This window comes from Phaseolus vulgaris, chromosome 9 (assembly GCF_000499845.2).
Source record: "Phaseolus vulgaris cultivar G19833 chromosome 9, P. vulgaris v2.0, whole genome shotgun sequence".
NCBI classification, from domain to species: domain Eukaryota; kingdom Viridiplantae; phylum Streptophyta; class Magnoliopsida; order Fabales; family Fabaceae; genus Phaseolus; species Phaseolus vulgaris.
In genome coordinates this window covers 36,266,200-36,291,252 of record NC_023751.2, presented here as the reverse complement: position 1 = coordinate 36,291,252, position 25,053 = coordinate 36,266,200, and the positions used below count along the sequence as shown (strand labels likewise).

At 32.7% G+C, this 25,053-nt stretch overlaps 1 protein-coding gene across 18 annotated transcripts; it reads left to right on the top strand.

Annotated features, from left to right (window-relative positions):
* Positions 1 to 3,661: 3,661 nt before the first annotated feature.
* Positions 3,662 to 22,875, top strand: LOC137821319 (histone-lysine N-methyltransferase ATXR7). Of its 18 annotated transcripts, none has more exons than XM_068625846.1 (22): positions 3,662 to 3,863; positions 5,899 to 6,078; positions 6,670 to 7,255; positions 7,338 to 7,454; positions 9,094 to 9,399; positions 9,505 to 9,822; positions 9,906 to 10,214; positions 10,291 to 10,746; positions 10,900 to 11,314; positions 11,413 to 11,529; positions 12,976 to 13,400; positions 13,486 to 13,608; positions 14,439 to 14,519; positions 15,207 to 15,260; positions 15,389 to 15,540; positions 18,505 to 18,550; positions 18,622 to 18,678; positions 18,994 to 19,112; positions 20,061 to 20,156; positions 21,500 to 21,555; positions 22,180 to 22,359; positions 22,447 to 22,875. In XM_068625846.1, the coding sequence occupies exons 2-16, from the start codon at positions 5,921 to 5,923 to the stop codon at positions 18,524 to 18,526; spliced, it is 3,639 nt and encodes a 1,212-aa protein (XP_068481947.1). In that variant the 5' UTR covers positions 3,662 to 3,863; positions 5,899 to 5,920; the 3' UTR covers positions 18,527 to 18,550; positions 18,622 to 18,678; positions 18,994 to 19,112; positions 20,061 to 20,156; positions 21,500 to 21,555; positions 22,180 to 22,359; positions 22,447 to 22,875. The 18 variants fall into 18 exon arrangements, with proteins under 18 accessions (XP_068481947.1, XP_068481941.1, XP_068481949.1 ...); XM_068625840.1 differs by having other exon boundaries at positions 20,061 to 20,190; XM_068625848.1 differs by lacking the exon at positions 22,180 to 22,359.
* The last annotated feature ends 2,178 nt before the right edge of the window (positions 22,876 to 25,053 follow it).

Sequence of the window (25,053 nt, the reverse complement as noted above, 5' to 3'; positions counted from 1 at the left end):
TGGATTCGTCTTGATTGAATTGACCACAATAGAAGCTATTTGACTTGAGTCCAAATTTATGTGACAACCGAAAGATAAATGCTCAAATAGGAGTGAAGAGCTTTAATTTTTTTAATTTGCCATTGATGTTGGATCTTGCTAAAAGAAGCTCAATTGTACCATTAGTAGTCAATGTTGTGATGAATGCAACATGCAACATATTTATCTCGCTTCAATTCCACTACCACAAACTTGTAGCCTTGGTCAATGTGATATTGCTTGATTGTATTTAAAATTGACTTCTTTTGAATTGAAACATGTGCATTCGAAAAGGTGAAACTACATATTTTGGGTTGAAAGATTTAATGATTGACAATTGTGACGGGATAATGTTGGAAATACCTCTTGTTGTGGTACGTACTCCTCTTGTGCATCATCTTTACTAAATTCATTGACCATATTTTTTATGATAGGTTCTTCACTGATGTTCCTTGAACTTCCATCGAAATACTCATAATCCATTTGTGTTGTATGTATTAAAATATGAAAAATAATATCACAATATCAACTTAGAAATATATTGACTACTTAAAAATAAATATGATTACCTTATAAAGTTTAGATTAGAAGTATGTTATATGTTGAAGTCATTCACTTTAGTAACAAAATACAAGGAGATTTTTTCCTACTCATAATCACTTTAAATAATGTATACAACAATGTTCAATTATATATACAAATTGGTTGGATATAATATCATTTTCAATCATGTATTCTGCTAATTAATCTTAATAAAAAGCATGCACCAAATAATATTTATTTATTATATTAAAATGTTGATTAAGCTAGGAAACTAAAATTCGTTTCAATAAATAACAAATTGCTCAAGTCATAACAACAAATAATAACTTCTACACATATAAAGTTGTGATAATGTATAACAAACTCTGAGAGGAGGAATAAAGTTATCTTTATCTCTTACTATTTTAGAAATTCACCTATTTTGTTAATAAGGTTATGAAATGCTTAAATTACTTGTCCGTTATTATTTTTATATGTTGAAAATTTGGCAGCACCACGTTTAAATTAAATAATACAATTTATTGAGGTTATTCGCACTTAATATCAATGTATTTAATATATCACATAAAAAAAAATTACCTTTTAATAATATAATTTTCTACCAGAGTCAAATGTTCAATGCAACCAAATAATATAACTAAATTGAGATTTTAACTGAATCTTGTCTATTATAAAATACCAATAACTTGATTTAACTAAATTCTAACTTAAATAAATTTTATTTTCTTAACATTTTGTTTAATTTTTAACGCATGTCACTAAAATTTTACTATTATTATTATTGTTATTATATATATATATATCTTATATTTTCTATCATGTATTTCTAATATATTTTTATCTAATATGTATTTTTAACATTGAAAAGTTTTAATTCCATAATCATTATTTTAAAAAATATTAAAATTTTATACTTAAATTTTAGGCTATATTTTATATTCTCTAATTTTAACTTTTTTATGTCTAATATTATTATATTACTGTTGTATCCATGTTCTATTAAATTTTAACTAATTTATCTAATTCAAGTTTGAGTGGTTTCACAATTATAATTTTTAAACTAATGATCAAATTTATTTTCGGAATTAACCAATTGCATACATATATTAAAAAATTAATTCAATAAAATTAGGAATTTACTAAGTGTTTATAAAATTCAAGATAGTATGAGTGTTCATAAAAGCTAATGAAAATTAGCTAATGTAGTGTGTTGTACACATTTACAAGAAATGGTCATTATTTCTGTTGTTACAAATGTTTCATCCTGAATAAATCAATGTTATTTGATATTAGTGTATTAGTAAGAGTTGTATATTTCACTTTATTATTATGGTTATTAATTGTGATTTTTTTTAATTACTTTTATCAAATTATTTTTATTAAAAGTGAAAATGTGAGTCTAAATTTTGTATTGAATGAAAAAATTAATAATATAAAAAAAAACTCACAAACTCATTAGTTAATGTTTTTTTCTGCTTGGTTTTAGTATGTCTATATGTTTGACAATAGGATCCATTTTTGGCACAACTTTGTTATTTAATGTACGTCCCTAATTTTATTTTGTTTGATGCTTATAAGTTCTCCATATTTCATGATTTAGACATTATACAAGACTCGTGTATGGTCATTAATAGTTCTCATGTCTCAATTCTTTGAACAATTCGTCATAAACTTTTAATAATTGTTGTGATAAGTGAAGTTTATGAAACTTTCCATAGTTATACCATAATTTGTCAACCCTAATTGCAAATCTTTTAGTTAATTACACCTCTACTAAATTTATGGTTTTCTCCACTAGAAAACTCGTGTTGGACCTATTTAAGTCAAATGTTTGATGAATATTTGTCTTTCTGTGCATACTCAAATGATTTGTTACTCCAAAATATACATGATTGTAAGAAATTATAATGTTTATAGTCATTTTCATCACATAATTTATTGGTTATCTTATGTTCTTAGTATTGTCCTTCATCCCATGCAAATGTTAACATGTTCTTCATTATTTTCAAGTCTCGTTATCTTGTAATAATAATAAAATTTGAATTTAGTTATTCCACATTACCTTGATTAACGCAATAACTACATATGTACCAAATGATTTTAATGGTCCAAATTATCTCACCCTATCTATAAATATATTATGAATTCAACTTATATAAGTTAAAATGTACAAATTCAATCTATTTAGATATTGTTACACTAAAATCTAATATACATGTAAATGAGTATTTTGTAGAATTTTCAATAGCTTAAAATGTGATTATGAATATGAGTGTTTGATTATTTAACATACATTATTCAAGAGACAAATGATTATTGCATAAGTTTTATGTCAATTAGAGATTTTGTTACTTGTTACTAACATGTTATTGCTTTATATAGTAAAAGATATGCTTTTGGTTATAAAGAAAAGTTATATATATTGAATCTCATAATAAATCTATTAAATGAAATAATATTATTCATATTTATGTTTATAATCTTTTGTTGTTGATGTGATTCAGAATTAATATTATATTATTTTGTTATAACTCAAAATTAAAGAAACTCAACAAAAATATAATATTAACATTTTATTATAATCTATAATTTTATTACAGTTTATAATTTTATTATAGTTTATAATTTCATTATAATTTATAATAACATAATTAATTGTGGTATCAACTAAATATCATTAGGAATGACTAGAATGAATTGTGACACATTTACACTAAAATTAACTATAATAAAAGAGAACAAGAAGACTATGGAATAATAGTAGTTATGACCAATAAATTATAATAGTTTTTTTCTAAAAACGTTTATTAAAAAATTATAAATTAATATACTTAAAGCGTTTTAAATCAATAGTATAGAAATAGACTCTCAAATCTTTGACTTGCTGTAGCATACCGGTCAACTCCTGTAAATATTCTGATAAATACTTTATTTCTGTAATTTTGTTGCAAAATGTAATTATTTAAAAATATTTTTTAACTAGAACGAATTCAATAAGTTTTGTTTTTATTTCTGTAATTTTATTTCAAAATGAAATTATTTGGAAATATTTTTTAACTGGAACATTCAATAAAAGAAATAAAAAAGGAAAAAAAGAAATAAGAGGAGTGAGATGAGGGTAAAGTATTGAAGCAAAGCAAAATCTTGAGAATTGATCCCTAACCTCTTCCGATCCCCAATTCGCTTCCATCTGCAAATTGAAATTCCTTTTGTTTCTCTCAAAACCAAACAAATTCACCAAACCCTACAACCACCGCTTCAAATCAAAGCCAACAAAACCAACGCAATTGCGCCATCAGAAGGTTCTCTCTCTTTGTTCTCGTGAAACCTGCTTTTCCGCGCATTCTTTTTCCATCATCCATAGTCTACTGCACACGCAAATCGCCAATGATTTTTGTTGTTTATTTATTGATTAGTTTATTTTGTTCGAGACCAATGGAGGTTTAACAAATGAGTGAATTGTCTTGTCTTGTCATGAATTGGTGTGCAGCAGGTGAGAGAGTTTGGAGTGATAGGCAAAAGGTTTGTTGTGTGATAAATTATAGGTGGATTATTATTCGTTAATGATTATGCTTGTCTTTTTCTTTTTTCCGTGTTTCTTAAGGTGTTAGTGTTTCAAGTGGCAGTTATTTGTATTGTGTATGTTTTGAAAAGAGGCACGGAAAGATGATGGAAGTAAAAATTAATGCCACAGATGGATTTATATAGTTTATGAATGATATAATCTTAAACCTCTATTTGTTTTCTTTTGTCATTTTTAGGGCGAATTTAATCTGCTTACCCCACTTGGGGCTGTAATCTAATCAACTTGCCCAATATCACGTGTGAGTTATATTTGAACTGAAGCCCTAATTCATGAGCAAAGTGTCACTGTTCCATTGAATGAGGTCAAATTATGTCTGTCTTGAATTGATGGTTTATACAAATATGTTTGCTTGGGTTATACAAAGTGTCAGCTCCAAATTCATCTTCTTTTATTCTATAGTTATTATGATATAAAAGTGTCCCTAGTTCTATTTGGGTTTGTACAAAGATGTTTGCATGTCATGCAGCATAGTTGATGTGTTTCTCTGATATACTGACATTTCTCATATCACTTCTATTACTATTATTTGCAAATTCATTTGTTCCAAGGTAATGCAGCAACATTTAATTACTGTAAGTAGGTTTATGTTCATTATTATAGGGGTATATTTATGTTTTTATGTTTTTGAATGCTCCTCTGGAATCCCTTTATCCTACGTAGCAGGTCAATTGCAAACTTATTTCATGATAATTGTTCAGTGGTTACAAAATGTAACTGTTAATGATGCATGTGTTTTGCTTATAAAGTACATAAAGTTTTCAGCAACTCAACCCGAGTCAGAGAGAAGAGTGAAACTTGTATCTTAGATCCATTGCCTCAATTGTGCAATCAACGAAATCTGAACAGTGAGCGTTTGGCTTATTCAATCTTCCTTTTCCATTCGGGCTTGCTATGGGGAAGGGAAGACGTTTCTAGACTTATTATTCAATGTTGTAAAATATCAAGATCTTACATGGGATGGGGAGGGGATGAGAGGTCAGAAATGGAATGATCGGAAGTTTGTCACCGAAGATGCAAAATTATATTTAAAGATTAAGATGTGAAAAAATGAAGTGGTTAAGGAAAATATCTTGTAAATCACAACAGTAAATTAAACTGAACGTTCAACTGTGCAAGCCAGCAACAATACAAGACTTTCAGATTCCAGAAATTTAGAAGAATTGCAGATTAGAGACTAGAGTGCAAGGTATTAGAACATATCGGTAGAAAAAAGAGGCAGAACAAAACACAATCGAGAAGTGGCTACAAGAGCAGAGGTACAGTGAGAAGAGAAGAACGAAATGTACATGTGATTGTGGTCTCAGCTCAGACATAGAAAAAATCAAAGGGCTGTGCAAGAATGATCATAAACAGAAGCCATAATCTTCACAATATCAAGATTGTGCGATAGTCCTCACAATTTTCATAACATTTTTATTGATAAATAGTAGTATTATAAGACAGAAGATTATTTTTATTTTATATCTGAGATTTTCTGTGTTTGATCATTTGGTCCTTTTCAAGTATGAACTTTTAATTATGTGTTATATAGTAGTGCAGTATTTATGCCATAATTATATGTTGGAAACAAATGGAAGAAATTTGGCTTATATACTCAATGATTAGTTTAGTTTTATTTTCATGTCAAGCTGATAACTTTATCGTAGAATGGTTACCTTTCTTACTTTTATTAATTTTTTTATGTACCAATTTTGAACTGTCACATTACTTTGCATATATTTAATTGGTTGAATCCTTTTTTGTTGACACAGGATTTTCTATTCCCAAAGGTTCATGGTCTTCTCAACTGCTTTCCTCCATGAAGGTGGCCCCTTTTTTTCTAGAAAAAGGCCAAGAGCATTAGATCATGGACATCGAGATATAGATTTACATGCAGATGCAGGAATTTCCAGTGATTTTTCCTTCTTTTCCTCGGATCAAAATATAGAAAGGTATTCTATTTTTAGTCATTACATGATATTCTGGCTTGTTCTTCTAGTGATATAGGCATTTTATGGGTGGAATTAATAAAAAAATTTCCATTGATAGCCTGTTAAACGTGCTTTATCATTCACTTCATTGAGGTTTAATTTGGTTGTATGTTTGATTGTGATTGTTCTAACAAGTCATTTGATTTCAGAGTTCATTATTTAATATGTTATGATATTATCTATTTGTCATTTTTTGACTGCTAATAAATGGATATTTCTGACACGCTACCGTATCATTTCATAGGGACTTGTATTTGGATTTTGGATTTTACTTCTGTTTGCTTTTTTGTATTCCTGAGTAGGATATTTCATATTAATTATTGGTTGTATCCCTTGTAATAAATTATTTTCTTTAATAAAAAATGAAAGACACAGAAAGCTGCTGACATTGGATGGAATTAATGAAAGTGAAAGATATAGCATATCCATATGATAATAAAACTGCTACTGATTTAAGGAACTTTTTACACTTAAGACATTAACCTGTGAAAAATCTTTTCCTCCCCCCCTTTTTCTTATTAAATTTTCTTATTTGTTTGAGTGCTTCTCTAGGTGCATTAGTGCTGGTGATGTTCCCTCTTCCAGTAACACTGACGATAAAGTTGATCCAGATTCGGGAATGGAGATGAGCTGTCCATCAAATGTTAATAGTGGCTATCTTCCTGTGTATTCCACCACAGCGAATATATCACACCCGGAACAGAGTTTCTGTGGCTATGTGCAACAGCCCGCTTTAGTGAGTGGATGGATGTATGTGAATGAAAATGGGCAAATGTGTGGTCCCTACATCAAGGAGCAGTTATATGAGGGCCTAACTACTGGTTTCTTGCCATCTGAGCTTCCCGTGTATCCAGTAATTAATGGCACAATAATGAACCCTGTACCACTGAATTACTTCAAGCAGTTCCCTGATCATGTTTCCACTGGGTTTGCATATCTGATTATTGGTATCTCAGGCACAAGGTTGCCTACAATGGCAGTATATGAACAAGATAAATCTTTTGAGCTTGCTGCTCCTCTGGCTGGTAACCCAGATTCACAGTCTGTGTCACATTCGCATGTCAATTACTGCAGTAAGGAATCCAATCACTTAAATCCACACTCAGAGGCATTCAACAGTTTAATATCTTGTCAGATGGTAGTGCAATATCTACTCTTTGTTTTGTCATGTAAAGGTAAGTTTGCAGTACATTGAGGGCATGTCTTATTGCTTATTTCAGTTACGTGAAGAATGCTGTTGGCTTTATGAGGATGAGAAGGGTATGAAACATGGGCCACATTCTATCAATGAATTGATTTCTTGGCACAGTCGTGGATATCTTAAAGATTCAACAGTGGTAAGATGCATTTTTTTTTCAATGAAATAATATTATAGGCTGCTGATCTGTTGCAGGAAATGATTGAACGATTATCCCATTGTCTAGCATAATTTTTTAGGGCGTGTTATATTCACACACAGTTCATGTCACTCAAATGTGAGTGGAAGAAATTTATCGTAGGATTTCTGTTCAACATGGTTTAGAATGGAAATACAAACATGCAGTTGAACTTTTGCCTAAATTTCCATTTTGGTTTTGGAACATCTTGTTTACTTTTCCATTGGGTTGGTCCTCTAAAATCATATAGGAAGGAGAAAACACAATAATTTTATTGTCATCATTTATACAGTTCTCCTTTCTTCTATAGGAGATTGGCATTGTCCTGCTCTTTCCTTATAAAATCTCTTGCCACCAAGCCTTCTAATTCAATCTTCAACTTATGGTAGATGGTTAGAGGTCCTCCTTTGCTGCCATCAGTGGATTTTTTTGTGACCCCAGCACAATGCCGTGTCTTGATCTGTTCTGTTTAACTTGCTCCTCCAGTGTGGTGATGATGGAGTATTTGTACTATTGCAATATTTCTTTGTCTCGCTCATCTGTTGGTTGTCTGGGTCTGGGGAAGTGAAACTGTGGTGGTTAGAAGGAGAGGAGAGGGGGAAGGGTTGCTGATGATGTTAGAGAGGACTGATAAACATTTTTTTTAAAGAGATATCAAGTTGCATGTTAACTAAATATGGAACAGTTTTGTTTTACTGGTAGGGAAGGGAAACCACTCTTCCCCACTTTAAAAGGCATCTTGAAACCCATTGACAATCTGAGTTCCATTGCCTCTGGTTCTTCACTCTCGATACTTGACTGTAGTCAACCTGGCTAATACATTTTAAATTTTATTTTTTGTTAGTTTCCAACCATTAGTTATCATTGTTTTCCTCTCTGCATTTTCAATCTTACGTTTAATTCTGTTATCAGTTGCCTTTTCCTAAATATATCTCGTGGCTTGAAATTTGTTTTTGTAAGTTTGTTTGTGAAACTTTAATGTAATTATCCAGTACATGTAGTTTTGCTTTGAACTCGACTTGGATTAGTTTTCTTTCTGATGCAAGGGTTTAGAGGTATCCAAATGGTTTGGTATTTCGTGATGCTTGAATAAAATCTCCTGCTCTTTTCTTTCTTCTTACAGTGATGTGAGTTTGAGCATTATTCTGTGGACAATAATTCTGTCCTATTGTGCTTATCTGTGAAAAAAATATAAATAAAATTTCTGTAGCATTATTTTATTGCCTGTGTTTATTTTAGCATACTGGGTTTGGGCTTAAGCCAACAAATTGGCCAAACATTAATTTTATTAGAATTGTTAATGTGGTCAGTTTGTTAGAGGAGGAAGCATGTATATAGGAAGTGGGCATAGCATGTGAGAATAATTCAAAATCATTTTTTAATAGAATCTTAGAGGTTGGGCCGAAATCATCTAATGTTTCAGGAGCAATAGCTCTGGGGTCACTGTGAGGAGATTTTTTCATGTGATACATCTAGTTTTCCAATCAATGACACTCTTTCTGTTTCTCTTTAAGTCACATTCCTATCAATTTACACTTGTTTTCTCTAGTTAATGTTACTCTGTCAATCATCCTTATGACCGACTTTTATTAATTTACAGATCTTTCATTCTGATAAGAAGTATGACACCTTTGTGCTAGTGTCTGTTGTCAATGCATTAAAAGGAGATACCACTGGAACCATTTGTAGATCAGGTTCTACAAGTAATGAGGTTGGCGATATGGTAGACTTGATTAGTGAAATATCTGAGAACATTTCTTCCCAATTGCACATGAGTATCATGAAAGCTGGTCGCAGAGTTGTGCTAGATGGAATTATTGGTGATATTATTGCTGAATATGTTACGGAAAAGAAATATAAGAGGCATAAGCTTGAATCAGCTGCCCATACTCCTGAAAACAAGATGGTGATGTTTAATTCCTTTGCAAGTACTATTGTTGAAAGCTTAAAATTGTGTGCGCCTTACTAAGATGTTGAATGTTTGCTTTAACAGTCTAAGTTTTATGTGCAGGTCAGCAAAGGTTCTGCTATTCCCAGTGATTCTGCTACTTCCCATATTCTTGATGATCGGGCTTGTCATGAAAGTTCCAGACTACCCTCAGCCAGTTTTAAAGCAGTTGGAAGCGTTGAGAATTTTTGGTGGTCATATGCTGTTGTTCGCAAGGTACTTCTTGATTATTGCATGCAAGTCATGTGGAATGCAGTGTTTTTTGATACAATAGCAGATTACTTATCTTCTTGGAGGAAGAGGACTATTTGGTCTCATCCTGAGCCTCAACCATCTACTAATGGATGTAAATATCATGCTGAAAAGATTGAATCAGAAGCTGTGAGTACTACTTCTGCATAGCTTGCTTGAGTTTTTTTTTTTGCTTAAATTGTGCCTATAATGATCATACAATTATTCTACAGTTGGCTCCCAAGCCAGATTTCTCTGAAAGCAATGCCGATGGCTATAATCAGTTTGGAGTATTAACAACAAAAAGAAACCATCCTCAGTTATTTTTATCTCCTAGTAGGTTCGAAGGTGGAAACTTACTAAAAGGTCAGAATGTTTCTTCTCCTTACCATGACTATAAAGATTTGACATTCATTCTTGAAAGCGTGGAGAATGAGCTTCACTTGTCTTCAAAGGCATCTTTTGCTGATTACATACGACATTTTGTTGAGAAGGAAGTGAACAAAATAGTTCCTTTCCCAGAAGAAATCATATCAAATGAGGTAAGTTGATTGTAAGTGTTTGTATCCTTTTTTTGTACAGACACTTTTATATTGAAGATTACTTTAATTCTTGCAGGTTGCTGTTAGTGACACTTGTTTTTCAGATAAACTGGCTGACGAAACGTTTGTTAAGGGAACTCTAAATGACAAGTCTTTGGATTCTGTTGAAGCAGGAAATTCATTTGGCAAGTCTGCATCTGGAAGCCTTATGTCTGGTATATTTTCAAAAGCATTTAAGGAGTTGTGTGGATATGTAGATGATGTGGTTGAAGAGGAGACTGATAACCTACCACCTGGAATTGAAGAGAAGTCTCAACCAGTTGTCATACACCACAATTCGAAATTTCGACCTTCAAGGTTGGTTGAATGTCATCCTAAGATTACAGAATATGTTGCAACTGCACTGTGCCGACAGAAACTGCATGATGAAGTTCTGGAAGAGTGGAAGTCGCTGTTTCTTGATTCTGTGCTCAATCATGTTTTTATATCATCAAGTACCATAAAGAAACATTTTATGTCTGATGGTCAGGAGGTAAGAATTTTATCAATCCAAATATTCCAATATGTTTGAGAACATAAAATACTGCATTTCATCTTGATCTCTCCACTTGTCTTTTTTTTTAATATTAATTTGTCTTATTATTGAAAGTTTATTGTTTTGCTTTAATTGTTTATAATTCTATAGAAAGGAGAAACGTTGAATTCAAGCAAGGAGAATTTGAATGGTGTTACTTCTGGACTGGGAATAGTGAAGGAAGGAGCAAAGAGTTCTTCGGATGTTCGTCTGGTGATTGGAAAGAATACTTATTGTCGCAAGAAGCTATCACGGAAGGAGTTAGTTTCCTCACAGACTGTAACAGAAAATAATTCTAGGCCAGCGAAGAAGCCCGTGGCCAAGTTAAGGAAACTTGTTTGTGGAGATGTTGGTGAGGCTGTTGAGGTTGAAATAGCTTCTGTTAAACATGAAAAGACAAGGAGGATTAAAGGGAAGAAGGATTCATCTTCTAAGGGCAGGTCTTCTGTCATTGTCAATGGTAGCTCACACAGTGATAAATTATCTTTAAAGAATAAAGCTGGTCAGAAAGTGTTGAAGGTTTCAGGTGAAGTTCAGAGTATATTTCGTGCTTAATTTGTAGATACTTCTTTCATGATTATAAATTTTTTTTTTAATAAGAGCTGTCCACTTTTCCTTATTCAGAGAATGTTAAGGATGTTGTGAAATCCACTGTAAAAAAGCTTTCAGTGTCTACTGATTATAGTGTTGGTGAGAAGAAGGTTGTCAAAAGTGATGGCTCTGTTAAAGAGAAAACTACAGGTAATTGCGCGAGAGAGATTCAAAGTGGTAGGTTAATTGTAATTCTTACTGGATTTTTGTATGTTTCTCAGCTTCCTGTTCCTGGTTGAAACTTATCCGACTTTTGTAAAATGTATGCCTTTATTCAATTTTCAGTCTTTGCACACACAACAAAAACATAGCCTTGTATGTCAATAGGTGAGGTTGGCTACATAGATCATATAACGAAGGCATTTGGCTTTGTTTGGACCAAATCTTCAGAGATATTTAGCAGGAGATCTCTTTTAACAATTTCCTTCAATGTTCATGGTCTGCTTCCCCCCCTTTTTCACTGGACTTAAATCCTTCAGTATACTCATTATTGGTGCTTCCAATGACCTTCTTTGTACTTGCCAAAACCACTTTTATTGATTTTCTATCATGTTTTCCTCAAAATATTAATGTCTCCTTGTATAAAATAATTTCATATCCCATCTTTCTTGTGTGACTACACATTCATCTTAACATTCTCCTTTTTGTTACTCCCACTTTTTCCTCTGATTGTCCCTCCCTGCCAACAGTTTACTACCATAGAGTGTAGCTATATAGTTATACATTCATTTCCCATCATATTAACATCATGTTTGTTTATTGAAAACATTATAGTTAACGACTCTTTCTGACCTGTTCATGTGGATAATCGGGTTATACAGTTAAAAGGTAGATGTATAGGTTTACAACTAAAATGTTTAATGTCAGACCTAAGTAATTATTGACTCTGTAGTTGGGTTTGAGTTGAATAATTTGGTAAAGCAAATATTCTTACAAATGGGCTTGTGGATGATTATCTAAATAGATAGTTGAGGTTAACTTCCCAGTTATATCATATGTGGCTTACTGTCAAACACATGATAATTTTGTCTTGTGATTGGTTACTCCACCAGAATTTGACCTTATCTCGAGTCGAGGGATCTCCAACAAACACAACTATGAATATTTCCTTTGTTATTAAAATAGGAACTAAAGTGTTTTTCTATCCCTCATTTGACGTTTTTTAGATCTCAAAAAGTCACATTAAATAGCTTACCGAGACAAATTATACCTCATTTTCCCACATACTTTCAAACTAAAAATAGTGATACCATCTTGACAAACATTACCATCATTCATCCTCTTGAGAGTCTCTTTTACCTTTCCAATCCAAAATCACTGGTTGTATCCCAAAGCCTGTTCATCCTTTTGATATGTTGATCTGTGGCCAAAACTGTTGTTTGCCCATCTTATGCTCTCCATTTTTTGTCCCGATATCTTTGTCAAACTTTTCAAAAGCTTGAGATAGATGCGTTGCTCTTTTTTCTGGTTTATTGTACCCATGCGAGGCTTTAAATTTGTTTCTTACCTTGTCTTGAACACATTCATTCCACCCTTAACATTTTATTGAACACACACTCACATATATTTTATGGGTTTCCTTTCTTATATTTACAGCAACGAATAAAGCATCAAAATCAAAAAGGAAACGTCAAATGGATGGTACAGCACCTTCACATCCCCCAAAGATTTTGAAAATTTCAAATGGTGGTGCTTATCTGGGAACCAGTAAACAAAATACAGTGGAAAGTACGAAGTCTGCTAAATCCAAAGAATTGAATTTGTGTCCTAGATCTGTTGGATGTGCTAGGACTTCTATTGATGGTTGGGAGTGGCATAAATGGTCTAGAAGTGCCAGTCCTGCATATAGAGCACGTGTCAGGGGCCTTCCGTCTGTCCAGAACAAGTGCATATATTCTGAAAATAATTTATCTCAGTTGCCAAATTGTAAGGGTCTTTCTGCAAGAACAAATAGAGTGAAATTGCGTAACCTTCTTGCTGCTGCAGAGGGTGCGGATCTTCTGAAAGTGCCTCAATTGAAGGTGATTGAAATATTAAAGTGTTTTTGGTCATTTTTATTTATAGCATCTTGATGTCAGATTTAAACTATTTATTTTCTTTTATCAGGCACGGAAGAAGCGGTTACGTTTTCAAAGGAGCAAGATTCATGACTGGGGACTTGTTGCCTTGGAGCCAATTGAGGCAGAGGACTTTGTGATTGAGTATATTGGAGAACTAATTCGTCCTCGGGTAAAAAATCTGTTGTGACAACTATTCATATTTTAAAGTCATATTGTTGGTTGATTTTGCAAAGTCAATTTTAATGTATATATTCTGTATGTAACAATATGTATAAAGACCATTAAATTAGCATGTTTCTCTCTATAGCGTTTCCAAATTTCTTATAAATAAATGTTTAGGATGGAGTACTTTTTGTCATCTAATTGCACTTGAGTGAGCACATCTGTTGTGATTCTTGCAATATGATATGGAGGGATAGTGAACTGCTACAGTGGGATGATGAGCCAAGGGTGCCATGGGTGGGATTGAACAGAATGCTTGTTGTTGGTTAAACTTTTTAAGATGGGTTTGGGCATTGGAATGAGGATGGTGGTGGGGTTGTTGTGAGGTGAGATGCACCTCATATTTGTGCATCTTAGGATGTACAGGGGCAGACGAAAGGAACTGAAGAGGTGGCTGAACAACAAAATGGGTTTTTTCTGGTTAGGTTTTGAAAATTAGAGAGAGAAGAGCTTGGAGAAACATAAACATTATTGTGCATTATGTTATTCATCTTAAAACCAATAAGCATCAAGTGAAGTTATCCTACAGTTAGATATAAACAGTGGACCCCAAAAATTTGAGGCAAGTGATGTGGGTGGGACCTTCCAACACGTTGATAATGAGGAAATAATTATTTCTAATTTTAGAGTTTTTTGTATTAAAATATATATCGTATTATTTTGAACAATTGATAATGAATCTTAATTTGTCTTCTGATTTGCATTTCAATTCTTGACTGACAAACCATGCAATGGTCAATATTGTATGGGAAACTGATATGATTTTGTCTTTGACAGATATCAGATATACGGGAACGGGAATATGAGAAAATGGGAATTGGAAGCAGTTACCTTTTTAGACTTGATGATGGTTATGTGGTCAGTATATATTGTTTTAATAATTTTTTATTTTGGATGTTTCATTTATCTTGCTTCTGTAAGGTGACTATGAAATAGTTCTTTCAGATGAATCTAATATTTTATTCTCCCTATGTTGGTATTGTTTGATATCTTTACTATGTTCTTCTGAAATTGAATTATAATGACGTTTGTATTGTGTTTTGAAATTTTGTGGCTTTTTGAAAGTTGATAACGACTCTTGCTGACCTGTTCATGTGGATAATCGGGTTATACAGTAAAAAGGTAGATGTATAGGTTTATAACTAAAATTTTGAAGGCCATACCTAGGTATTATTGACTCTGTAGTTGGGTTTGAGTTGAATAATTTGGTAAAGCAAATGTTCTTACAAATGGGCTAGTGGATGATTATCTAAATACATAGTTGTGATTAAATTCCCTGTTATATCATATGCTTACTGTTAAACACAGCTCCCTTTTTAAGGCATTTTAGACACATGATAATTTTATCTTGTGATTGGTTACTCCACTAGATAGGCTTAAATAAGACCTAATCTATAAAATATTGCCTAAGTAAAGTGTTAAATTACATGTATTCTGCTTGTTTTCTCATTAGTATTCTCTGGATAAAAATATATATTGATAAATTCGAATCCAGTGATAACTATTGAAATGCTACATTTACTTTTCCTGTTCGAGTATATGCAGGTTGATGCCACAAAGAGAGGTGGGATTGCTAGATTTATTAACCACTCGTGTCAGGTACTTTTGTACTATTTAATGCATTTTTTTGGTATTATTCATGCATTTAAAGACATGTTTCGTGTGTATACATGTCACTTCTGTTCTTGATTTCACGTTCTTCTTAATTTGGACTTCTTTTTTGGCAGCCCAACTGCTATACAAAGGTTATATCTGTTGAGGGTCAAAAGAAGATTTTCATATATGCAAAACGACATATAAAGGCTGGTGAAGAAATAACATACAATTATAAGTTCCCCTTGGAGGAGAAAAAGATTCCATGCAACTGTAGTTCCAGAAAGTAAGATGATGGCAGTTCAATTTCTGAGCATGTTTTATTTTTGCTATCGCTGCTAGATATTTTATCTACCTTAATTTAATAAAAAAAGTTGCTGTGACTATGATGCATGTATACCCTCTTGAATGATTGTCATGTGTTACTTACACATTTCGTACAAGTACTTGTTGCATACACATGGATATTCGATCATCGGTTTGCTTCACCGTTTTGATTATTGCTTTCTAATTTTATGTAGTATTGTACATACTTATTCGGCATGTGTTACTTGATTGTCACGTGTTACTTACACATTTGGTACAAGTACTTGTTGCATATACATGGATATTCAAGCATCGGAATGATTTAATACTTAATATCACTCAATTACAAGCCAGATCATGAAACACAAGTTTTCTATTTTGTTGTTTGATTTGCTACTAGTGCAAAACGTTTGCATCACCCTTTTGATTTTGCACATACATAGTAGTTCCTCATTGTGATAAGAATTTTGGGTGAGCCACACCATATAAGCTAGTCATTGTAGTTGGAGTTTTGGGGAGCCCAATGCATTATAAGCCCTTCACCAGAGTCATATTCTTCCAGTATGAGACTCGAAGTCCTGTACAACTAAAACAATGCATGTTTTTTTTTTACTTTTTCTGATTATATAATCCTAGTTGATATATCAAGGGATAAATATTAACTTTTGTTTGTGGAAGAGTAACAAAAGGTTTTCTATTACATTGAAATATTAGTAAGGTGAAGAATGCAGAATGCATTTTTAGCATGATATAGGTTATAGCAATTGTAGCAAGTATTAGTGGTGTGTTGGATTTTTGACGGTGGGCTCTGGCAGCCACAAAACGGATGGCGGACAGTGTCTGAATTGACCATGGGGGAATACCTGTGGAGAATGAAGAGTTGAAGGGGTTGGGTCATGTGACCGCCCCTTACTCAGTCCAAAAACAGTTTGAACTCTAAAAATAGTAAATAAAATGGGCTGGGCAATGCAGCCTGACCAAAACCATCCTATAAAAGCTTGAATAACCTTTTAAAATGATGGAAAACAGGTTGGGCTACTAAAAACCAAAAAAAGAGATTGGACTTGTAACATGACACACCAAGCAATAGTTAGAAAACCTCAAACAGGCTGCGAATAAAGTTTTCATTGTCGATCCAACTTTACAAAGTCTGGTGATCAAGCCAAATCCCACCACTTCAGGCTGCAGAGCTGCCCGAAAATATCATTAACTCCCCTCAGGGCAAATGTAATCAGTTTAATACTTTTATTCTTCAATGCTCTGTTTTCATCATTAATTTTGTCTGTGAAACAGTATCAGTGCCTCTCACATGTGATCCCATGGCAAGTGGCAGCTGATGATGACTATTGTATTCATTCATTACCACCTTGGACAATTTTGTCTCTACGTTCTGGACCCACCAATTTGCACTTCACTGTCAGTCATCATATGAAGAATCAGTTCTGTTGATTTTGTGATTCTGGTGGTGGATTGATGTCAGGTCAAACCCAAAACCTTCATTGTTGTTGTTGGGCCAGTCTTTGGCTCCCTCCTTACGGAAACATGGGCTTCCCTAAGCCCATGTTTTTGTACCCTCTTTGCAATCCAAAAATAGATCCATTTTTGTGTCATCTTTGCCATTGTGATTCTTGATCACACGTAATTTCAAATGCGTTTTATGATTTTTTGTCCAAAATACTGTTGTGTAACTGTGTCATCAACTTCTTCTCTATATGCTATTGGTTCTTAGCTCTCCTATTTCACTTCATCTCTGCATTTGTTTTCTTGCTACTCTGAGTTTTTGAATCTTGAAGATAAATCCCGAGCTCTGGTTAACAGCTGAAGCAGGCTTTTCAAAGTAAAAATTGTAGCATTTTGGTTAGCTTCTCCTCCTTAAGCACTCTAAGTCCCTCAAAATATCTAAATTGATCAGTCACCAATAAGTATTGTTTCCCTATCAATTTTGGAATCATTTTCACAACCATATAGCTCCGAGATTGGAGCTTTAATAAGATTCTCAAGAGCTAGCTGTTATAGTTGGAGAGCCCAAACCCTAATCAACTGCCCACTAGAATCACAGATTTTCAATGTTGGACTTGGATACTAATATGCCACCAAGCATTGCAGTGCCAACACTTGTGCTGGCTGGTTGTACCCTACCCTTTGACTAGTCCTGGGAAACATTCCAGTGTTGATGTCTCCACTGTGCAGCTAGTTTGCAGCTGAGGCTGTGATACATGATGGAAGGTGCTGATACTAATTGATAGGAACCCCATATCTTATTAAAGAACACAATTTCTATCCGGCAGAATGACAAGGGTATGCATCTCCTTATGCCCAAAGGTCACAATTCTCTCACAAATGACAAGATGATCTCTTTCTTCCCTAGTGTATCTTATTGACAACGCTGGTATTTTGTAACTATCCCCAATCTCCAACTAAGTAGCTAACTATTTCTATCTATTACACTAACTATCTATCTAACAGGTATCCAACCTATCATAACTAGTTCCTAATGGTTACCTAACAAAAACCATCAGGAGAGACCTTGTTCTGAATTGTTATAATTAGACACATCTTATTTCTGTACAAATCCCAGATTAGGTGCTAATTAGCCTTAGATTTAGAAATTACATTCATTTGTAATTAATGTCCATATATTATAAATACAATGGTGAGTGGTCTGGTTTAGACACAGAAATTCGAATTAATCTTAATGATTTTTTCTGAAAAATTGGTTTTTGAGGATGAAGCACAATGGTGTTGTTTAACTGACCCCTGCTCATGTTTTATAAATAATAAGCATATAATATCTTAGTTTATTTGACAGATATTTGAACTTGATGTGTATTTTCGTTCAGAACATTTAGGACAAAAATGAAGGTGGAAAACTGCCTTTTTGTTTGTCATTGCATGTGGTTGAGATATACTCATTATATAACATATCTATGTATTTATTATGCAGGTGTCGTGGATCATTGAATTAGGCATTGATTGGATTTTTGATACTGGTATGCGCTTACTGCTGAAGGTGAATTTCGTTGTATACAGCTTCACTCTAACTTGTGTCATGCTTTTGTAGGTCATTCTTTTCAAAGTCCACATGTTAAATTATTGAGTGGACAGGATTTCAACATAGGTTTGTACTCATATTGCATAGAGATTAATAATGGTATTCAATACTGTTAATCATTTCATTTCATAAGCTTCTGCTTTCTTGTCCCTTTACATGTCCTCATTTTGTAAATTGTTGGTTTAGGGAGTTTATGCACTTATGTGCGTTCAACTCTTTAAACTTGTGAATATGGATTTAATTTATTAAACATGTGAATTAATCTTTTGGAAAAGAGTACACCTTAAGTGTGATTGTTTGGTAGGTACAACTGATCCGAAAAATTATATGGCTTTGATTGGAACATTTGGTATATTATTAATCACGTTGTTTTGTTTCCAGGATTATATTCTTTCCACAATTGTTGGATGTTGCATTCTGAAGTCTTGACTCTTATTTTAATATTTCACTGGGCATCAAATGGGATGAGTTGCTAAACTAGTTGTTTGTGATCATACCTTGTACGTTTCTGCTCTCAAAATAATCTATGGTGTTCATGGGGGTTATTTTTATTTTTAAATACTAGCTTGTTATTTTATTTTTATATTACATGATGTGGCTACCTCTGGATTGCGATAGGTGACTGCCAAAGGAATATACAGGGTAATAGTTGTATAGATTCAGTTACATCTGTGTAACAACTTGCTATGTTAACCTGTTAATAAATGCATAGCCTTATACTCATTGGGTGGCTGCTTAATATCTGCTTTCTGCTCCGTTATTTTACAACTTGCATTGTGTTTTTAGTCATCACATTTCTAGGATTTTCCAAACTACATGGAGATTTCTTTATGGTTGTTGATATATATCTTTAAGAAAATGTCCAACCAACTACTGTTCTTTGATTGTGTACTCCAAATCTAATATCATCAAATATTTTGTATGAACTAATCTAATTCCAATTAATAATGAATACAGTTTACCTTAGCATAATTCGGAAAGTTTAAACTTTATATCTTTCGATTGTGGTGGGGCTAGCATGTCCTGTGGTTTTAAATTCTATTGCACCATTATGAGTTGATACAGCCACCAAATATAAATATTTTATTAAGATAGCTATGAATGGTTTAGCTCTAGTTTCAGACGTCATGTGTACATGTATTTGCAGTTTTTGACTGTTTTTTTTTTCTATGTAAACTTTAATGCATATGGTCCACTAAAGCAATCATATCTTTCTTCAAAAGTTAATTTGATGCATGTCTAGACTTCTACATGTTTGTTGATTTGCTTCTAGATAAACGATATGTTGAAATTTAGTATTCCCTAAGTAGGGAATAGTTTTGATAGATCTCAACACTCCATGTTTTTGTTTTTTATACTTTGAGGTTCTTAATATATAATTTAAAATCAAAGACATGCAATCTAGTGCACGAGTTCTGGTTATTGATTTAAGTCTTGTGGTGTTTCAGGTTATCTATCAGCATCGTTGATGATATAGGCTGCACTGAATAATATTGATGATTGATATAAAATTCGGATTGCCTGCTCGTTTGGTGATGAATTAAGTAGCTCGTTCATTCTTGGGACTTTTTTGTGGCAGTTGAGTTTCTTCTCTTTGAAGCTGTAAATAATTTTTTCCATGTATATATTTTTTTTGCAGTCAAGGAATGATTTGTTACAGGAATTGTCTAATTCATTAATGAGTAAAAAGCTTTGGAAACATTAGTACAAGCTACTGAAAATCAAAACAGTGCTAATCTCAAATCTTCATTCCTGCCCCCTAATTATTCACATTTATTAGTTACACCCTCGTTGTTTATATAACAAAGATTTGATTGAATTATATTAAAAGCTGCGGCTTAATAAGTGGCAACTATGTGATATATCTACATGCCAATAATGATGATATTGAAATTTCTTTTGACTAGTGGGTTGTTAAATTCGTCGACATTTTTAAACAGTTAACTATTAATTATTCATATGCTAGAATTTCTTTAGCTGTTTCCTTAGCGTAGACTAAATGCTCTTTTGGTCTCTATCAAGGGTTAATTGCACTTTTGGTCTTATAGGCATTATTGCAATTGTGCAAATTTAGTCCTCTAAGTTTCAGTTATGTTAGTTGGGATTTTTATGTATTGTAAATGTGTGATTTTTGTCCCACAGGTTTCAATTGAGTTTCTTAAATATCACAATTCTGATTTTATTCCTTTTATTAGTTGGATATTGTTGATGTGATATTGATTGATGACTTGTTTGAAAGATTAAAATTGCACAATTGTGCGATACCTTATGACCAAATTGATGCTATTTAATCTTTGGGACTAAAATGACTTATTTGTAATATCTAAGGGATTGAATTGACTCAATTGAAATTTGAGAGACTAAAATTTTAGAATTGCAATATCCGAGGGAGCAAACATGTAATGAAGTCTAAAAATTATTAGTTATACTTGGAGGTTTTTCCCATTTGTCAACAATTTTAGACATGACCCAAACTAGGGAAAATGGTAATATTTGAAGTGAAAGGGGTCGTATTTGGGAACTTCAATTTTACTATGGTTAAGGGTGATATTTCCTGTTACTTAGTGAAATATATACTAGTATGTATTTATGTATGGAATTAATGTTTATTTTAGCACTCTAGTTTAGGGATTCTAAAATTAAAAGGAATTGTGGTTATTGACTACTTGAATTTTTAAAGTCCTTTGTGACCTATGATAGATTACATGATGTATCAAGATGTGTTGCCAGTTCTTAATCGTGTATGCGTGTAAATGGTCGCGAAAAAAAGCATCTTGGGGGACTTTTGATTAGTGTATCTTACTAGTGCGTAGAATTTGTAGATGAAATTGGTTGCCTTTTATCTTCTATTTATTTTGCTTCCCTCCTTCAATTCCTGTGGTTGCAGGATTAGCTCACGTAGGAAATACCGTTTTAGTTTGCTGAGTTGGATCATGCCTACTGGTATGTTTCTCTTTCCGTTCCTTGTTCTCGTGGTTCCTGATGACTGGTGAGTTATCTCTTATTTGTTATCCACTGATTCCCATTTCCATTAAGCCCTCGAAAAAGTATAGTGTGCACCAGCCAAAGGTGTTTGGATAAAAGGATTTCGCCTTTATTGGTTGAGTTACTTCCTTCTCATGCTTTATTTACCTCGGTAATTATGTCCTCACGAATAACAACGAATTCATTGCAAATTTCCAACAACTATTTTCTGTTAAAGTATTAAGTTCATTTGGAGGTTGTAGCATCAAATAAATGATAAATTAATAAACCACCACTACACAAGCTTCTTTAATGTCCACGAAAAAGTTGACATGAATTGATAAATTAACATGGGTTGAGGAGTTTGCTTAATAAAATCGTGAATGTGTTTTATGTATATAAGTTGGGATATTAGATTCACATGTGAACATCTGTGGAAGTATAACAAAATCAGCTATTTTACAAATTCATCGAGGCATTGGTTGTGTTTTATTATTTGCATTTGCAAATGACATACTTTGAAGAAAAAAAACCAAGCATGGTAATGGGATTTACTCACCTGATCGATTAATCATTCTGCTCATGATAATTGCATGACTTAAGTCAGAGCGTTACAAATCCTATTGAGAATGGTGGTTTGCCGTGGCTTTCCAAAAGATGAGAATCCAATCTTGTAACTTCAAAAATGATGAAGGGCCTAAAGCTTGTATGCACTATAGTCTCTTCAAGTTTGAAAACCGTCACCATAGGCGCGCAATTGCACCTCCTAATTTTTGTAAAATTGTAATTAACTATATTAATTCTTTTGCAAATTATGTACTTGTACGATATAGGAGTGTGTAATTATATTTTTTGTCCCCCCTGGTCCAGGGTCTTGGATCTGCCACTGGTCATCATATAGCTTGGCTGCACGTGTTGGCCTTTCGGATTATAAAACATCAAGCAAACGCAACTGTATAATCTGGTGGTGGCTTGTGACAGAAGTTTAAGGATGAACCGATTCATTGTTTTGCATCTATGATCGTCTAAGTGGGTATACCCATAATCTTTCAAGTTCTTATACGACCAATCCCCATTGGCATTAAAATATGGTTATGTATTTTGAGCAATTAACTCCGCCTGTGTCTCATAATAAAACACAGCCGGTCCCCAGCCCGGAAAAAGGAGGAGGGTTGCAATTTCAAGTTTCTGATTAAATTAAAATATGACAACCAATGATGCACCTTTTAGTCAATGAAAATACTACTTGTTTCATATAAATAATTCACTTTAAAAATTGCATGGTCAACTTGCTATAAATCAGATGGTCAAAATAATTTATAGATAATATCTTGTTTTTGTGTTAATTTTATGTTGTGCTAATTTGATGTAGTTTTGTAACGATTCACACATTGTATTTAATCTTGTGGCTTGAAGTCTTTAATTTTGAATTGAATAGTCAAATTCCTTTGGTTGTGCTATGTATATACTTCAGCAGCCACACTGATATTTTTGTATTTTAACCAAAGTTGGTGGTAGGAGTTTCACAAGAGACATGATGTTTGGTCCTTAAAGCATTGAACCGTTTCACTTGTTTTTAGTCACTTTCAATTCCATAAGAGAAGTAGCCAATGTTTCTTAACATGATCAACGAAAATACCTATGAAAACCCTTTTGACCCGGTATTTCAACAACACTACCAATACGTACCATCTCAAAGATACAGAAAATTTAAGGAATTACCATGTAAATATGCGAAGAATGTAAATATTAAGACAAACAGCAACCCCACTCTGAAGAATGTTAGCTTCGTTACATGGAATTAACTAATTATATAACATCATGCAATATATGATTTCAGAGTCCTATTAGGTACATAAAGTTTATTTGTGGATTTAATGATGCAATTTTGTTAGTTTTACAATGTTGTATACTATTGTTTTCATAGCAACCAAGAACCCAAGATTTGTGCTACAGAGCTATTGAGGTAAGAAACGGTAATATACAAGCTTACTGCACAGAGAAAAACATTTTTTTTGTTCTTTTAAATGCATTTTTTATCCTTTAAATTCATTCTTCAAATTGGAAAGAACATATAACCTTTGGGAGAATGAAATATGCTCTGATATAGTTGAGTATCTCATTATATTTCTCCACTTTAGTAATAGAATAATTCTAATGAAAATTATTTTGGTTTTTTTTTTCTCAATAAAATCAACATTTAGTGTAAATTTCACAAATTCGATTAAAATTTATGAAAATTTCTTATATAAATAATTTTAATCTATGTTTAAGAAATCACATTAAAATATTAATTTATTGATAAATATCTTCTGTTAATAGTAAGGAAAAACAGACAACATATAATAGAAAAGAATAAGAAGAAAAAACATATTTACACTTTTGCATTAAAGGAGAGAAATGTATAGAAAAGTACATAAAATACTTTATTACAAAGAAAAGAAAAGGAATGTATAAATCTTAAATCATAAACTCTTAAAAAAAAGTAAAGAGAAACTGAACCAAGAAACTAAACTAGTTAAAATATAGCCAAGCATTTTCAGTTTTAATAATTGTGGATTTATCTTTTTATCCCCTGCAAACTGAATGTTGCTTTAGATCTAATAGTCAGTTTGGGTCTTGATAAGAGAAAACTGGCATAAGGAGGAGGCTTGGTTAAGAGATCAGTTAATTGAAATTGACATATGTATTGATGGTGATTTCTCCCTGCTGTGATGCCTTTTCGTTGACAAACCAAAATTCTAACTCAAAATGATTTGATTTTTTATGCCATATTACCAATATAATTTCACATTGTTTAGTAATTTCACATTGTTTAGGAGTCGAAGTCAAAACTAGTTTAAATATATTTTTTTCTCCTTCAACTTATCAAGTTGTCTTTTAAAAATAAAACTGTGATGAAACATCAACTTCTAAAATAAAAAATACTTTAGATGTAATGATTAACTCTAATTTTGTTATTTTTTGTACTTGAAGTCAAAACAATTTTGAATGGAGAACTAGATTTGTACCGAGAATAATGATACTAAGATTGTCACACCATATCAAAAGTGGTTTGATTGACTTAATTTGAAGCTCAATGAGAAGAGACTTGAACCACTGTATTTCAACAAAAAGAGTAGCCATGACTCTAACTTAAGCTTCAATTAAGCTTCAATTCTGGATCTAGACATTGAAGATGCCAATTTCATGCAAGCTCAAAATCAAAACACAAGAAAATGTCTCCAACTTTCAATCGGGGACGAGGTAAAAGGCATGGTAATCAAAGAACCAGTCACAACGCTTTTAATATTGTTGGCATCAATTTGATGAGAATCTTGTTGAACTGAGTCTAAATCAACCTTTTGTATCCACATCTAACACTGATCAAACCATACCACTGCCACCAACTTAAATACAATGGATGTTTCTTCCTACCCAGACAATTTGGTCATCAAGAATGATTAGAATGGACAATATGCATATGAGAAATGATAA